General features: G+C 45.7%; 1 protein-coding gene across 1 annotated transcript in view; it reads left to right on the forward strand.

Moving 5' to 3' along the window:
• Positions 1-523: 523 nt before the first annotated feature.
• The window catches only part of LOC308262475 (gamma-aminobutyric acid receptor subunit alpha-5-like), a gene marked incomplete at both ends in the record, with an annotated part of 33130 nt that continues 17337 nt past the window's right edge, over positions 524-16316 (forward strand). Inside the window, 3 exon segments of the mRNA XM_080694885.1 lie at positions 524-598; positions 6995-7091; positions 7633-7708. Coding sequence (XP_080551011.1) covers positions 524-598; positions 6995-7091; positions 7633-7708 — 248 coding nt within the window.

The raw sequence follows: 16316 nt of genomic DNA on the forward strand, positions 1-16316 counted from the left end.
ACGTGTTCTCCACAGATGTTTACATGTTTCCACACGTGCTCCACAGGTGTTCACACGCATTCTATATGTGTTTACACGCACTCTCCACAGGTGTCCACACGCGCTCCTTCCTCCTCCCCAGTCCTCCCATGGAGTCGATGTTGCTGTGCCCTCTACAGGAGGCCGGTCCTGGAGGTTGAGGACCGGCACACAGCGTGGTCTGAGGACACAGGGCCGGCCAGCGAGGCCCTCCTCCTGGGAACCCCAGGCTTACGCCTGTTCTTCCGACTGTGACAGGCAGCCAGTCATCAAGCGTGGATGGACCTGTGCTTCACTGTCTTCCATTCAGTGGTGAGGGCCGGAAAGCTGCGTGCACAGCCTCCTGGGCGGCGCCTTGGGCTTTTCAGCTGCAAGGTCTGACCTTGCACACATGCTGGGCCTTCCTGGCGCCTCCTGAGCGCCCTCCTGTGGGATGGAGGCAAACAGTGGCGCGGGGGCCCGGGTGTTGCTTAGTGGAGATGACTCTGCTCTGAGTTTTGCTGAAATGGAGCAAAGGCGGCTGTGTATCAAGCTGCTGCACTTGCTGGCGCTGGAGGGCCCTGCTCCTGCTTCAGGCAGTGTGAGTTTGGAGAGGAGGCTTTAAATGAAAACTTCCTGTGGATGGCCAGGCCTCCTCTTCCTGCCTGCAGCAGGACCTGGGCCTTGCAAGCCACCAACAGCAACCACTTCTGGTTACCGCTCCTGCTCCCTGCTCAACTGTCTTTTATTTTGGTTGTTTTTAGCTTTCACATAAAAGTGAGATCATGTAGTATTTTCCTTCCTGCGTCCAGCTTATTTTTGCCGTATGCCTCTCCCCCATTCTGAAGGGCCTACACTTCATGTGTCACGGTGTGTTTTGGAGCCTGTCTGGGGTGAAGCGGAGGAGCGTCCTCTTCCCGTGCCCCCCATGCAGGCCTGGCCTCGGGCTTCTCTGTCTGCGGCTGAGCTCAGATGGGCTCAGTTGTGGCCCCTGTGCTCTGACATTTTAGGTCTTTTCCTGTTTCTTTCTCAGAAAGGGTGTGTGTGAATAAAAATTCTTAAACAATTAACTTTCTGTGTGACCTACTTTTCTTTTTTTTTCTTCAATGCAAATAAAAGAAAATGACCCTGGCATTGCAACCTGCCGTTTTTGAGCTCCGAAGACCATTCCGCAGGATTTATGTATCTTCGCAAATCCTTGGGCATTAGCCATCTGGAAGGTGCTGACTTTGTACTGGAGAAGCAGAACCTGCTATTTGCATTGGCTTCCTATTGTTGCTTTGACAAATTACCATCATCTCAGTCATGTAAGATGGTGTACATTTATTTTTTTATATTTTGGTGGTACTGGGGTTCCAGGAAGCCCTTCTACCTTTGGACTACACTCCCAGACCTATTTTATACTTTTTAATTTGGAAACAGGGTCTCTTAAGCCAGCACGGCTGGCTTTGAACCTGCGCAATCCTCCTGTCTCCGGCTCCCAAGTGTGGGGATTACAAGTGTGCGCCACCACGCCCGGCAAGATGGTGTACATTTATTATTGGGCAGTCTTGGAGGCAAGGGTGCCTAAATTCTAGGCACTGGAAGCATCATGTTAATCTGGAGGCTTTCTAGAAAAATTCATTTCTTTCTTTATATAATTCTTTCTTTCTAGCGTCTAGACCCATGTCTCTTGAGTCCTTACATCCCCCAGCTCCTAGGTTCTCCTGTCTATCTCTAAGTTCTGACTCTGCCTCCCCTGCCCCCTCTTTCAGGGCTTATGATTACACTGGGATCACCGTGTAACCCCAGAATAACCTCCCATCCCAGGAGCCCAATTACTCATATCTGCTAAGTCCCTTTGATGTAAGGCAGCACAGTCACAGGCTGTGGGGATTAGGACGTACGCATCTTTGTCCAGCAGTTGTCCTGCCTACCCTTAGTGTTCAGTTTGGCTTCCAACTTCTTAAGGATTTAGCAGACAGCTTGGTTATTGATTTCTAATGTAATTCTATTCTGGCCAGAGAGCAGAGTAGGTGTATGTAAGAATCTTTTTCCAGTTTTGGAGACCAATTTTAAACCCCAAAGTACGGCATGTCTTAAATATTAATGTTTTCTGTGCACCTAAGAAAAACATGTATTCTGCCGTTACTGGGTGAGGTGTGCTACCATGTGAATTAGGTCAGCTTGATGAATAGTGTGGTTCTGTCTTTAGTATCCTTGCTGATTTTCTGTCTACTTTTTATATCAATTATTGAGACGAGAGAGAGAGAGAGAGAGAGAGAGAGAGAGAGAGAGAGAGAGAGTGAGTGAGTGTGTGTTAGTTCATGAAATTCTGACTATATCCATGGAGTTTTGTTTCCCCTTTTTCTGTTACCTTTTGCCTCATGAACTTTGGGTTTTGTTATTAGCTTTGTAAGCACTTAGGATTGTTATATCATCTTGATGAATTAACTCTTCTCTATGAGTCTCCCAACCCATGCTAATTTTCTTTGACATTAATGTGTCCAGTCTACCTTTCTTTTGATTGGACATAGAATGATCTATCTTTATCATTTTCCTTTAAACTGCCTGTGTTTCTAGACAGCACACATTTAGTCTTGCTTTTGACAGTGTCTGATAATCTCTGTCTTTTAACTAGAGCACATTGTCCATTTATATTTAATGAGATTACTGACATGGCTGGTTTTAAATTTAGTATTCTGCTATTTGTTTTCTATTTGCTACATTTGTTCTTTGTTCCTATTTTTGTCTGCCTTAATTTTAGGTTAATTGTACATTTTTATGATTCTATTTTATTTCTTTTATTAGCTTATTAATTATAGCTTTTTATTTTGTTGTTTTATCAGTTTCTTTAGAGTTCATAGCATACATCTTTAATTTGTCACAGTCTACTTTAGAGTGATGTTATTTGGCTTCATTTATAGTGTAGAAAAATTAATAATGTTTTCCCTTCGAGTCTTTTATCTACTATTCTTGCACATTTTTATTTTACATGTATTGTATGCATTGTCATTATTTTGAGTTTAAACAAATAGCTGTACTTTTAAGATATTTAAATAATAAGAATAACTGTCTTTATATTTACTAATCTGGTTAACATTTCTTGTTTGTCTAGATCCAGGTTTCCATGTAATCTCATTTTTATTTTCTTCCTTTAACAGTTTTTGTAGTGCAGTTTTGCTGGTGATAATAGTCTTAGCTTTTGCATTCCTAAAAACACGATTTTGCCTTCATAGTTGAAAGCCCTTTTCTCTGAGCAAAAGATTCTAGATTAGCAGGGTTTTTCCCCTAACAATTTAAAGACAATGAACCACTGTCTTTTAGCTGGCACAATTTTCAATGAAACATCTACTGTTATCCTTATCTACTTACCTATTTTCTTTCTAGGTAATGTAACCTTTTTTCTCCGGCTGTTTTTAAGACTTTAGTCTTTATCCCTGGCTTTGATTATAATGTACTTTTGTGTAGTTTTCTTCACCTTTATTGTGTTTGAGGTTTGTTGAGCTTTTCTGCTCAATGGATGATTTATGTGTTCATAAATTTGAAAACTATCGGTCATGTTTTGACTCAAGTCTCCTCTCTTTCAGGGATTCCTATTGTGTCTATACTTGGCCACTTGAAGTTGTCCCACAATACACGGAAGCTGTTTGAGCTCTTTCTCCTCTCTGTGTTTAATTTTACATGGTTTCTATGGCTATGTCTGTAAGGTCACTAATCTTTTCTTTAAGTGTTAAGTCTACTGTTAATTTCATCCATTGAATTTTTTAAAATCAGACTTTCCTTACAGTTTTCATTTTTGGAAATTCAATGTGGATCTTTTTATTTACTTATCTTTTACAATTTCTTTTTTGTATACTTTTATTGGTACATTGTAGTCTCACATCATACTGTAGTTCAGTGATGGTGACATGCACGCACACAGCACTTGGTGAGCTCAATTTGGGTCTTCTTAAAGAAAGGCCTTTCATGGCTTTTGCACCAATTAAAACAAATAAAACAAAATGGAAAAAAAAAACAAAATAAAAAATAAAAGGGGCTGGGGTGTATCTCAGTGGTAGAATGCCACTGGGTTCAATTCCCATTACTACAAAATGTAAAAAAAAAAAAAGTGTGGTTAACATCTTCTGAAATACACGAAAAGTTTAATAGTTGCGTTTATTATTACCTTTTAAGTGATCTTTTTAAAAAATCTGTGCCAGTGTTGGGTCGATGTTTATTGATTATGGTTTATCCTCATTATGTGTATTATTTTCTTGCTTTTATTGTATACCAGGTAATCCTTGATGGGAGGCCAGTCATTGTTAGGTTATGTTGTTTGCTAGATATGTTTTATGACATATATGTTTCTGCTCCTATAGATATTCTTGAGCTTTGTTCTGTACCATGGTTAAGTTCTTTGAAAACAGTTTTACTTTTTTCAGGCTTTACTTTTATGCCTTTTAGGAGCAACTATTAATCCAGGGCTAATTTATCCCATTCTTGATGTTAAACTATTTTTATAACATTCTACACTATGCCTTGTGATTTTTAATTTTTCCCCTGGCTGATGGGAATAGGCACTATTCCCTCTAACCTGAAGGTAGGGTGGTCTTTGCCTGGCCTTGGGTTTGTCCACATGTGTACACTAAGTAGCACTCTGCCGTATGTTCAAGGAGAACCCTCTGGAGATCTCTGGAGTCCTCGCTGTGTGAAACTCTCTGTTCTTCAGCATTCTGACTGATAAACTCTAACCTCTTTAGCATTTGAGGACCTCCAGTGCTTTCTCCTTAGTTCAAGGAGACTACTGGGCTCTGCTTATAGGATATTTTAGTGAAACCCTCACGTTTTAGGGTAGATTCAAGAAAACCTCTTGTTAGGTGCCCTTTGTACAGCTTTCCAGAGATCCACCGGTGACTGGCCCTATCACCGTGGCTTGCTCCATGCCTGATCAGCTGAGTGTCAGAAGGCTTTTCTTGCCTGGAGTTTTACTGATGAGTGCAGTCCCACTGCTGTGACATGCAGGAAGCCTTGTTACCTGCCTCCCTCTGAGTCCCCAAGTGCCTGATTTCAGCTCTTTTACCATCTAAGTTGTTCTGCTTTGAAATACAACTATTGTCTCTTTGTTTCCAAGGGAGGCACTCATATTTAAATGTGGCGTTCCAGGCAAGTTCCAATTACAGGGCACAGTTATTACCTCCTGCCTCCTAGATGTGATGGTTCTCTTAATGTGGCTCGAGATTGCTTTGGCCTTCTTGATGTGTTGCATTATTCTGTTGTCTGGCACTGAACTTAGAGTTGAATGAAACCCCCAAATCTTATTTACATATGTGATTGTAAAGTCATGGTAAGCATGACATTTCTTTGCTTCAGTGTTGGCTTTGAAGGACAAGTTGGGCCACATGTGTGCCAAAAATATATTAGAAAAGAGCAGAAATACATATCAGGAGCCGGGTCTCCACTGGGGTGAATCCTGAACACGCAGTTCCTACTTTAACTTGTAAGTGAAATCAAGACCTTGTTAGAAGAGGGTGCATGCTTGAAGCACAGCTGAACATTTGGCTACCTGAAAGTTTTAATATTTTATAGAAGTCCTGAATTTTGCATATTTCAGGATTTAAATTGAGGCTATTTTAAAAATTGGTTCTGATTCATTAAAGCACACTTTAGAGAGCATTTATTTAACCAATAACACTTATGGTATTGAAGTTTATGAAGTAACAAATGGTATGAGCTATTGGCTTAGCGTTGACACGAAGATGAGCTATTGATATTTGATTAAGATAACAGCTGTTGTGTGAGCGCTGTGCCCTCATGACAAGAACACTGTGATTATACAGTAGGAAGGACAGTTACAGCAAAACACCACAATTTAAAAAATAAAGGTTACTCGTGAGCACGAAATTATTTCAAGTTAATTTTGCACTCTGCTCTTAAAGCTGATTAGTATAAAATGTAATGAAGTGTAATTTTTGCTAAACAGCTTAAGCCAGGGGTATAGCACAGAAACCTGCAATTAGCACTGATTGATACTGAGCCTTTTATGTGGCAAAGAAAATCTGGGTGTACAGCGGTGGTTAACAAGGTGACCCCTGGCAAAGTTGGTCAGCCTGGCCCGTAGGAAGTGGGTTGACCTCAGGCTGTTTTATTTTTTTTGATTGTCTTCGGGGTCCTGGGGACATTGACAGACATGCTCAGTATTCTTGAAGCAGGAGTTGGTAGTACTTTGCAGCAGTGTGTGTGTGTGTGTGTGTGTGTGTGTGTGTGTGTGTGTGTGTGTGTGTGGAGGGGTTGCTTCTGATCTCTCAGAGTGAGCTCCTGTCTAATGTCTGCTCAGCTCCTGTCCATATCCCCTGCATCTTGAGTGGGTGTTGATTCAGTTCTACTGACAAACAAAGCCATCTTGCCGCATGACTATTAAGAAGGCGGTGCCCTCCCCAAGCTCCTAGAAGGGGGCCATGTCTGTATGTCCAGATGTGGTGTGTGGCCGGTGAGGGAGCTTGTGACCTAGCCAGCTGGAACCCTGGGTTGCCTTGGAAAAAATTGCTCTGTGTGTGTGTGTAAATTGAGAGAACAGCACACACACACATACACACACACACACAAAGAACAGAGAGATGGAGGGAAAGAGAAAAGACAAAAAGAGGCATAGAAAGAGGAAGAGAAGATGAGACAAAAAGAAAGAGGGAGAAAACAAAAGAGGAAAGAGAGAGTAACAGAGAGATACAGAGAGAAGAAAGGTAGGCGAGGAGCTTATAAGGAGTTGGATTCTATGGCTAGAGAGGCCAACAAGCTCTAGATATGTAGCCAGCCAGCAGGCTGGAGACCCAGGAGTGATTCTGGTACAAGTTGAGTCTGGGAGTGGAAAAGGACTGGTGTACCAAGAGCAGTGGGCAGCAGGAGGACCCCGCACTCAGCCTTCTTGTTCTAGTAGTTCTTCAGTCGACTGGATGAGGCCCGCCTTAACATAAGGGAGGGCCATTTGCTCAACTCAGCTGACTGATTTCGACTGTTAGCCTTGCTGGAAACACGCTTTCAGGCACGGCACGCCAAGCCAGCGTTCGTCCAAACACCAGAGCAGCCCACACTGACACGTGAGATTGACCACCACAGACGGAATGGTCTTGATCCGTCAGGTAGGTTGCCCTGCTTCTCTTAGACTTCCAGTCCCTTTGCTTTTTTTTTTATTGGGAAATGGTCTAATTTGAGGGGAGTCTTTGTTTTTTATCTGACTAATGGTAATTACCACAAGTGGAACAATTGGGGTGATAAGGGAGCCTCATCTACCTTGGAGTGTGACTGTGAGAACTGTAAGATTTATGAGGTACAAACATCTCCCCTCACCCCAAAGACATCTATCTGATGGGCGTGTTTCTCCCCCAGTGCCCAAGTTAATTGCATTTTTAATGTTGTATTCTATTCCTGTCAAGAGTTAAATAAAACCAATAAGCGCAGGTTAGTTTCCAATGACATTCCTGCCACTTCTAAAGATGAAAATTGTTTGTTCTTTGTGCATTTTTAAAGAAAGATGATGCAGGTGTGCTCTGAGGGTCCATCCGAGTGGAGCCTGACTTTGGCCAGGCAGGGAGGCAGTGTGTGCGACCCCCACATCGTGCCTTTCTGCACCGGCGTTAGTGACGTCTGAGCCTCCCTTTCTCCTGCCACTTGCTCTGCCAGCTTCTGAGCAGACAGGCAATGGGTGGTGCCCAGGGGCTGCCCTTGGCATCCAGGACCCTGATGAAGGGCTCACCGAGTAGGTTTGGGTCAGCAGAATTTTAACCTGCGGGAAGTGGAGACAGCTGAGTAGCTTCTCCAGGTGCAAGGACTGGGGTGTTGAGACGCTGGCAGCAGCACCCCAAACATCACTGAGCACACATGCCCTGCCAGCCAAAGAGGCAAGCTGTCATGAGCAGCTCAGCCTGGGCAATGGAAGTGAAAGTGGTAGACATGTAGGCAGCGCTCATGTCCTTCCCAGTCCCCACGGAGGCAGGCAGCCTGCCGCAACTCTCCTGCCCAAGGCTGCCCCTTGCTGGCCTTCCCACCTCCCCAAGCCTGTGGCCCCACACAAAACATTTGGCCCCATCTCCACAGCCACAATCCCTCCCCTGTCCACGCTGCATCCAATCAGCTCCTCGAAATTTGCCCTTTTCTCTACTCTTAGTGATCCCAGGCCATAGATAAATATCCCCAGCCCCCCGAGCACTTATTTGAGGGGCTGGGGGTGGGAAGGCGGGGGCTGAGCTCCTTCTGCAAATCCTGGGGCCTAAGAGTATACGTGCTCTTTCTCCAGGCTAGGCCATTCCCAAGCACGAGCATCACTTCCAATGTGGCTTCGGGCATGGTTCTCCTGCTCCCAGGCCTGCTTTTTGGTAATGGCCAGGCACTTCCAGCAGTAGCCAGAGCCATGGCCATGTTCCCGCCTGTATCACCTTCCTTCCTGCTGCCCCTTCCGGGGGGAGACCTGACACCCCTGCAACCCTGAAAAGGCTCGTGGTGCTCTTCTCCCAGCCTGCCCTTCCCCCCAGGCCACAGGCCCTCATCCTGCTCTGAGATTTTTGCTTCCTCTTCTCCATCCCCACACTCTGCTGATGTCAGGTTGGCATCGCCACATGTAGACACTAGCAGTCACTTTCTCAATGGGATAGAATCCAGGGGACCTATGAACTAGGATGGGGAAAGTTACATTTTCCCTAAATGAGAAGCTAGCTGAAATCGAGCACCTCCTTCCGTGTGAGTGCAGACATCCCAGCCCGTGGTACCCATGGTGACCTGGGAAGGGATTCGTCCTCAGAATAGGCATTGCTTTTGGGAGGCCCTGTTCTGGCGATCACACTGCACATTAGAAGAACTTCACTAGAATCTACAGGGACGGCATGAGCATTTCCACATCCCACGGCACTCCCCACAGGTCTCTGGAATGGTAGCCATGCTCATCACTTCTTCAAAAGTACCCTCTGTATTGGCCCTGCTGCTTGAAAGCTTAGAGTATTAATAAAGAAGCTCCTATTTTTCATATCACATGTTTGTTTTCTAAGAAGATTTGATATCTATAGTTCATTGTCATAGATTTGCTTTGCAAGTACATGTTTTTTTTTTTTGTTGTTGTTGTTGGTACTGGGGTTCCTGGAAGCCCTTCTACCTCTGGGCCACACTCCCGGACCTATTTTATACTTTTATATTTTTGGAAACAGGGTCTCTTAAGCCAGCACGGCTGGCTTCGAACCTGCACGATCCTCCTGTCTCGGCCTCCCAAGCGCAGGGATTACAAGCGTGCGCCACCATGCCCAGCAAGTACATGTGTTTTAAAAATCCCTTTAAGAACTGTTCTGTGAAGGGTCCAGAGGCTTTGCCAGCCCATCCAGCTGTCCAGCTCAGGCTCACAGTGTGAGACTCCCAGCCCCTTTTGGGCAGGTTTCCATACCTGCTCCCTCATCCACTTTTTTTTTTTTTTTGATGGTACTGGAGGTGGAACCCAGAGGCTTTCTACCTCTGGGCTATACTCCCAGCCCTATTTTATATTTTATTTTGAAACAGGGTCTCACTAAGTTGCTGAAAGCCTCACTAAGTAGCTGGGGCTGGCTTCGAACCTGCGCGATCCTCCTGTCTCAGCCTCCCAAGCATGGGGATTACAAGTGTGCGCCACCACGCCCGGCCCTCAACCGCTTTGACTCAGCCTCTCATGCTGCCCTTTGATCTCTGAAGCACACTGAAACACTGGACCTCTCCTGATTACTGCTGGAGGGGTTCAGGGAGACCTGTGGTGGTGGGTCCTTGGTTCTGTCTCCTTGTCCTGCCTGTCTCATGTCCTATACTTGGGCCACACTGGGCTCTTAGGGTTTCCTGTGTGCCCTCCTGAATTCATAGAGCTCCTCCTTCTGGAATATTCTTCCTGTTACCTGAAAGCCCATTTCTGGCAGTGTCTGGCTTGTCTCTAAGATCTCAGCATGTGGCTCTCCCATGTCACAGTGATTCTCAGCATTGTGCTGTCCAGACAACAGCTGAGTAGCTGAGTGAGATTGAAGGGGTGGCAGGTGGGGTGAGGAACCTCTGGGGTCAGTGCAATGTCCCCCAAGCCCTTCTCTAGTGAGAGCCAATTTCATGAGTGCCAAACATTACCATAAAGTCGTCCTTGCCTGGAAGAACCAGGAGCTCTCAGAGAGTTTGAGTAGGAAGCATTCAGAGGGCTTGTGGAATGGGAGTGGAGTCTGAGGGAGGGTTGAGAGCTCCCATATCTGTGGATTGAACTCACTTGGAGCAGATGAGTGACCACGGAGCCACTGCCCGTGTGTGGGGAGTGTCGCGGCTCTGACCTGCTCAGTGGGACATTGAGGTCTTTGCTGCCTGTACTGGGATGAATGGTTCTTCCTCCCTAGTTCACGTCCATTGGAACCTCAGAATGTACCCTATTTAGAAATAGAGCATCAACAGATATATGTAGTTGAGATGACATCCTACTTGGTTAGAGTTGGCCCTTGTCCAGTGGCCAGTGTCTTTACTAGAAAACCACGAGGGGGCAGAGAGACCCCCGGGGAAAGCCACGTGATGATGGAGGCAGAGACAGGAGTGGTGGGGCCACAAGTCAAAGGACACAGGAGCTGGGAGAGAGCCATGGCAAAGCCTTTCTCAGCCCGCAGAAGGAGCCACCCTCACTGGCAGGCTGGTCTTGGACTTCTGGCCTCCAGGATAATGAGAAGCTAAGTTAAGATTGTTTTAAATCCCAATTTTGTGCTAACTTGTTATGGTAGTTCCAGAAAGCTAACAAACATCCAGATACACAGGCTGAGCCTTCTGTTTTTTTCCTGGCCTGCTGGTTATCCCATACTTCTGGTCCTCTTTAGGATGGTATGAACATTAGGGGTGTCAATGTGTTAGCCTACAGCCCAGGAGGATTGATTACACCCTACAACTCCAACTTGTTTACCCAGCAAACTGTTTGTGCTAGTGTGCTTTTTATTTTTAATTAACTGTTTGGTACATAGCATGTTTTCTCATGCTCTTGATTACCATATATAATTATTTAGATATAAATTTTAGAAATGTCAAATAACTAGTTTCTTAGGAGGAGTTGCTTGAAAACTCTAAACCTGACATATGTAAGACTCTGTTCCTAAAATCCAGAGTTGCTCAGACCAGTAGCTGCTCAGACCACCCCTGGGTGGTCTTCAGGGAAGATGAGGTTCATAGGACCAGAATTCCTGATTAATTTTATTGAGTAGGAGTAATTTAAATCATGTGTACACAAAATTAGCTGGTGGGTGATGCACATCTACCCACCAATATAGATGACCAGGACAGAGATTCTGAACTCAACACATATGTGCCAAGGATGAGTGACTTATAAAAGTCATAATATGATAAAACAATACTTCCTTTTGAGTATTCAAGAGCGTGTTGATCTTCAGTAGCCACAGACCATGTTCCAAATATTTGTTTAAAGGAGTGCCCTGGGGTGGAATGAGCTGTCCGTGGTCCTGAAGCCAGCCAGCTTTTTGAGATGGAGGGGTCCCTTGGTGGGAAGCCCGGGGAAGGGTTTGGACAGACTCTGAGAACTTGATAGGCACTTCAGCTTCTCAGATCCTCCGGTGGAATACACAAGCAAGGAGCAAAGGCTTCCCAAGAATGCTTCTCAGTATTTGTCTCTGTCTCTGGAAAGGCTGTCTCTGGGGAAAGTATAGAGAGACCACAGGCAGCAGAAGAGGTCGGGCCTGTGCTCAGGGGCTGCGAGTGGCCTGGAGGTGAGCAATTTGTCCCTTTGTTAAGTGTGCTCCGAGCTTTGCCCACTGTCCCCTGGGGAGCCCCATGACAGGTCTGTCAGGAGTGAATGTTATTCTCCAAGATCCAAATCACAAGCCCAAAGGCAGCATCTTCTAAACAGAAGCAGTTTTACAAGAACAACCCTTGAATTATAGCTTTCTAAATCACATGTCAGTCATGTTTTAGGGTCTTTTTTATGCTGTATGGAACGTAAACTATGCTTGTTTGGTGGCTCAGAGATTTTAATGGCCCTCTCACCAACCATGCTGGGATAGCTACACTTTCAAGCTGTTAAGATATGCAAAGCTATCTGCCTCTATCTCAATGGCCCCAGACTAAGGAAGTTGTTTTTGTTTTGTCTATTTGTTCTTCCCTTAGTAGAATCTGTGAATAGAAAGAAGGGTATAGAAGAGGATTTATCTGCTCCATGAAGCATCTTCTGCACTAGAAATGATCCTAGAAGACAATGATCCCTAGAACCCTATGACTGGCCAGATGCATTGTAGGCATTCAGCAATCTCATGAGTGAATGAATGAATATTTACATACATAAGCATGTCACCATCATGTATGGCCACTATAGAAATAGTTGCACGCATACCTCAGTTAAGGGGCATCCTATGCATTTTCTTCTTTGTTATTCTCTGAAGCATGGCATTCCGTACTCATTCTCCATAGAATAAGAACTGGGCAGTGTTTTACATTTTCTACCTGTTGCTTGATTGCTTGTCTATTGTACTAGGTTCTAGGGCTGATGAAGCTACACCTTTCAACTTGAACCCAGATGAATTCAACTCGTGCAGTAAATGTGCCTTTGGGTTGAAGGCCTGTTTGGCTCATGGTCCTGCTCTCTTTGTTGGTGGATGGAGGTTAGAGGATGGATGATAGAGGACCTCTGCAGACATCAGATGGACAGCACAGTGGAGAAGAGGACCCATGAAGAAGAGTGAGGGGTGTGCTGTAGCATCAGGGCACATACAGTTAGAGTGGATGTGAAGCCTGAAATCTGCAGAAGGAAGTGATTTGGAGACCTGGTAGCATGTGGCTGAGTAGGGCCTTCAAGGAGGTAGTGTTCGAACTGACCCTGGGAGGATGCACATGTTTGGGACATGGGCAGGAGGGAAAGTGGATTGACTGTGGGGGAACACTATACCTTTTGGTTAAGTTGGAGTTTTTTCTCTGTGGAGAAGACTGGGGATAGATGGTGCCAGGCATTGAAGGTCAAAGAATACTCTTGGTGTTATGTGGGATTACATAAGGCAGAGCATGTGGCCTTAGGAGGGGCCATCTGGAAGCCAGCGTGGGCTGGAGAGGGAGGTACAGGGAGCAAAAAGAGTGATGTGGTGCCAGAGGGCGGATGGGGAGGCATTGAGGAGGGACATGAAAACAGATGCTACTTGCATTGCAGGATGAATTCAGAGGGTGGCTACTGCTCAGAAGGAAGCTCCTCCCATATCCAATAGCAAAGAGACATTGCAGTTCCATCCCCACATTGGTCCTGTGCTCTGTGCAATGGGCTTGGGACATCAGATGAAGGTGTATCTCAGGCCACCAGTGACACATTGACTAGCCTATTGGTCAATAGAATGCCTTTTAGCCTAATAGGACTTTGGATGTTACCAGTACAAGGTACTTGTGCCCTTAAGTATGTTCAGATCTTGGTTGAGTTTGCTGAATCATGACAATGGCTTTGCTTGCCAGATCATGGTCTCTGTAGGGTGGGGACTCTGTTCTGGCCAGCCCCCTCCCTGTTGCCTACACAGTCCCAGTCCTTAGAGAGAGAGGGATTCACACAATATTGATTGGTGAGTACAATTCATGAGCCACTTTGCAAAGGAGAGTTGCTCCCAACTGAGTTCAAGAAAATCTTGGAAGCATAATATTGACTCTGTTTTCTGTCTCCTGTGTTTCACAATGTGGAACAAAGTGTGTGTCCTACTTTGGTGAAAATAGATGTTTATTCAAGGTATTGATTTTCTGCAAAATCTGATTCCCTCATTGTATTTAATGAATGCAGTCACTCTCCTTATCCTCCTCGATGTGATATATTATAGCCTTACAGTGCTGATAACTATAATCAGGGTGAAAATGGCTCAATAATCTATGGTGGTCACCACCATCCTGTAAATAGCTGTAACTACAACACTGCAGATGGGCACTGGGAAGTTTTCCCAGCTAGATTCAAAGGCTAATGGGGCTGAGGATCCAGAGCATTAACTGGGAGGAAGTACAGGGGGCAACGAGGTCCCCTGAGGCCCCAAGGCTTCCTGCATCTGCAGCCTCTATAGGAGCACACAAAGCAGGCAAGGTCCAATCAGGGTTGGGTATTGCAAGGGCCACTTGGAAACAAATTTCAGAATTCTTGAAATATCCTGACCATGATGCCCAAGGTCATGGCGGCTCTACCCACCATAATTGTTTCCCTTCCTGCATCGATCTTGTCTGTGTCCAAAGAGGCAAGTTTTACAGGAAGCTGAGCCCTGGGTAGGTGATCCCAGGAATCCAGACCTGAATGTTGGAGGATTCAGAGAAAAATCAATATAAGTTGGCAGGAAAAGTGACCATTATATTCCACCAGTTTTGAAAGACTACCTCAGAAAAGTTGTGTGAGACTGAAGGTTTCAGAAGATGTAAACAGAATCAACTCCCTCAATGATTTAAATAATTTTTAATCTCTTATTTAAAATTTCAAGTCTATAAAAGATTCTGAACAGCTTATGCTCTAAGGGGGAACCCCAAAAGGCCTTCCATATTTGAGGGTGTTTTTAGCTGGAAAGATTTTAGGAGCCTCTGTAGTTGATTACATTGCTGAACTCTTCCTAGACACTTTGGTGGTCAAGTGTTCAAGGGACTGTGGACAAGGGCTATAAGAGTAGAAGTTCCGCAGAACATCTGAAGACAAAGTAATTTTCCATTTTTTGCTACTTTTGATATATAAACAATATCAGGCTCAAACAGCCCTTTAATAAATGACACTTCTGGGACTAAATTAGAATCCATTTATTTAAAAAATGTTAGAAAAGAGCTGCATGCAAATCAGAAGTTAAATTGCAGTATTTGTGGACATGTTCATGATGGGAAACCTTGGCTATGCTTGATTCATTTGGTAGAGGTGAGGCCCAGTATTTATCATCTGCATTTTCTTTCTAAAACTGCTACAGATATTGAAAATGCAACCTGAACATGACTTAATTTTTTGTAAAGGGGCACGCACATTGCCCGTGGTGCATGCCTGCATTCAAAGAATGTGAGAGCTGCTGTTTGTCTTCTCTAAACGCCTCAGGAGATTCTTCTGCACGCCGTGGCTGTAGATGCCTCTTGCCTGTCTGTAGAGAATATAAACATGGTGCAGGGGAGGTAGAGATGGCAGTGCCAAGAACTCAGTGCTGGAATTAGGAATGCACCCAAGAAACTGTACCTGGCTGTCTCTATGAGCCGTGTGGATGAGGAGCATCCCACACTGCATGCAGACTCCTTCCATCTGAGAGTGAGAACTTCTCCCCTTGGACTTCCACGTAGCATGCACAGGAGGCATGGCAGAGGGGCACTCCATATTCTGAGTGGAGGAGGATGTCACAGCCTGGTGACTGGAAACGAGGGAAGACCTTAAGTCTTTGCCTCACGAGCTCCATGCTCATGGCTAAATCCTCCATCTCTGATTCTGGTTGAAATTGGATGCAGGCTCTCATCCTCTGGCCTCTCTGTGTTCCTACATTGCCATCTGTGGGCAGGAAGGCTAGCCATCCCATGAAGCAGGTGTTAGGCACGGCTAGGAGGATTAGATGAGATTAGGCATCTCTATCTGGAGCACTGAGTGCATCCTGGCACACCATTCTCTGCCTCTAAAGCTCGAGGGCCCTGGGCATCTGCACCATGGCACAATGAGATATTGCCATGGTGCCATGTGAGAGTATCCTCCTTCCTCACCCTGTCTGAGGGCAGGCTTGGACATTTGGCCAAAGAGGGTGGTGTCCTTCTCAGACACACGGGCTTTTCTTCCAACAGAGGTCTGTGGGCCAGTTTCCTGGCCACTGATATAAGCTGGTGCTGCCAGCAGGTCATGCCAATTTGTCTCTTTCAGTCCCTTCTTGCCACAGATGGTGCCAAGTTTGGAAACGAGCCATGAGACCTGTGTGCTGGCTCTGATCACAAAAGCTCGGTAGCACCAGCTTGGTCATGGGAGAGCAGTGGATGACTCCAGAAAGGGCAGCCATGAGCTGGGGCCTCAAACAGAGCCAGGCACAAGACAGCAGGCACCAGGAGGGAAGCGAGGCAGATGCAGGGCATAACCCCAGCTGGTGACGCCTCCCCCCATCCCAGCACAGTACGTGCCTCTCCTCTCTCTGCCCTGTGTCACCACCCTTCCCTAGGGGAGTGCCTGCACGTCTCTCTCCTGCAGTGAAGGCAAGCATGGCTTCCTGGCCCAACCCACTGCCTGTCCATGGCGCTCTCCAAGGTGCTGACCACACCCTGCTTCTTCCTATGTTGATGGCTCCCGAGCCTCAGTGCTCAGTAAATCCCACATGGACACTGGAAGCTGTTGGAACTGACAACCTGCACTGCATCCCCATCTTGGCCTGGAGGCCCTGGTAACATCATAGAATGGG

The sequence above is a fragment of the Muscardinus avellanarius genome, assembly GCF_963383645.1.
Source record: "Muscardinus avellanarius genome assembly, chromosome: 4".
Classification (NCBI taxonomy): Eukaryota; Metazoa; Chordata; class Mammalia; order Rodentia; family Gliridae; genus Muscardinus; species Muscardinus avellanarius.